This window comes from Rhincodon typus, chromosome 10 (genome assembly GCF_021869965.1).
Source record: "Rhincodon typus isolate 14 chromosome 10, sRhiTyp1.1, whole genome shotgun sequence".
NCBI classification, from domain to species: Eukaryota; Metazoa; Chordata; class Chondrichthyes; order Orectolobiformes; family Rhincodontidae; genus Rhincodon; species Rhincodon typus.
Window position 1 is genome coordinate 322,391 of NC_063341.1, and position 1,270 is coordinate 323,660.

At 45.4% G+C, this 1,270-nt stretch overlaps 1 protein-coding gene across 1 annotated transcript in view; it reads right to left on the bottom strand.

Annotated features, from left to right (window-relative positions):
- Positions 1-780: 780 nt before the first annotated feature.
- The window catches only part of LOC125484209 (RNA-binding protein 25-like), a gene marked incomplete at both ends in the record, with an annotated part of 2,091 nt that continues 1,601 nt past the window's right edge, over positions 781-1,270 (bottom strand). The window contains one exon of the mRNA XM_048601998.1: positions 781-912. Coding sequence (XP_048457955.1) covers positions 781-912 — 132 coding nt within the window. The remainder of the gene's footprint in view (positions 913-1,270) is intronic.

Below are 1,270 nucleotides of genomic sequence, written 5' to 3' on the forward strand. Positions count from 1 at the left end.
CTTCTGTCTTCTCTCTCTTCTGTCTTCTCTCTCTTCTGTCTTCTCTCAGTTCTGTCTTCTCTCAGTTCTGTCTTCTCTCAGTTCTGTCTTCTCTCTCTTCTGTCCACTCTCTTGTGTCTTCTCTCTTCTGTCCTGTCTTTGTCTACTCTTCTCTATCTCTACTCTTCTTTTTCTCTCTTCTCTTCTGTCCTCTTCCTTCTCTCTCTCTCACTTCTCTCTCTCTCGCTTCTCTCTATCTGCTCTCTGTATCTCTCTTCTCTCTCGCTTCTCTGTCACCTCTCTCTCTCCTCTCTTTTCTCACTGTCTCCTCTCTCATCATCTCTTCTCTGTCTGTCTTCTCTTCTCTCCCTCTGTCTTCTCTTTCTCTGTTCTCTTCTCTCTCTGTTCACTTCGCTCTCTCAGTTCTCTTCTCATCTGCCTTGCTTCTGTCTCTCTTTTCTCTTATCATTTCTCTCGCTTCTCTCTCTCTCTTCTATCTCTCTCGCTTCTGTCTCGCTTCTCTCTCTCTCTGTCTCTCGCTCTTCTCTTCTCACACTGTTTTCTTCTCTCTCACTGTTCTCTTCTCTCTGTCTGCTGTCTTCTTCTCATGTCTTTCCCTTCTCTCACTCGCTTCTCTCTCTGCTCTCTTCTCTCTCTCTCATCTCTCTCTCTTTCTCTTCTCTTTGTCTGTCTCTTCTCTCTCTCTGTCTTCTCTCTCTCTGTGTTCACTCTCTCTTCTTTCTCTCTCTCTCTTCTTTTCTCTCCTCTCTCTTCTCTTTCTCTCTACTCTCACTCTTTCTCTCTCTTCTCTCTGTCTCTCTTCTCTGTCTTTTCTCTCTTTTCTGTCTTTTCTCTCTTCTCTGTCTTTTCTCTCTGCTGTCTTCTGTGTCTGCTGTCTTCTCTCTCTTCTCTCCTCTCTCTACTCTTCTCTCTCTCTCTTCTCTTCTTTCTCTCTCTCTCTCTGTTCTCTTCTGTCCTCTTTCTCCTCTGCCTATCTCTCTGCTCTCTCTCCCCTCTCTCTCTTCTCCCTCTCTTTTCTCGGTCTTTCTCTCTCTCCTCTACTCTTCTCTCTCTGTCTTCCCTTTTCTGTCTCTGTTCTCTTCTCTGTCTCTGTTCGCTTGTCATCTATCTCTTCTCGCTTCTCTCTCTCTCACTTCTCTCTCCTCTCCTCTTTCTCTCTCTCTGCTCTCTCTCTTTCTCTTTCTTCTTTGCTTTCTCTCTCTCCTCTCTCTCTTCTCTTCGCCTTCTCTTCTCTTTGCTCTCTCTTCTCTCTCCTCCTCTCTTCTCTCTC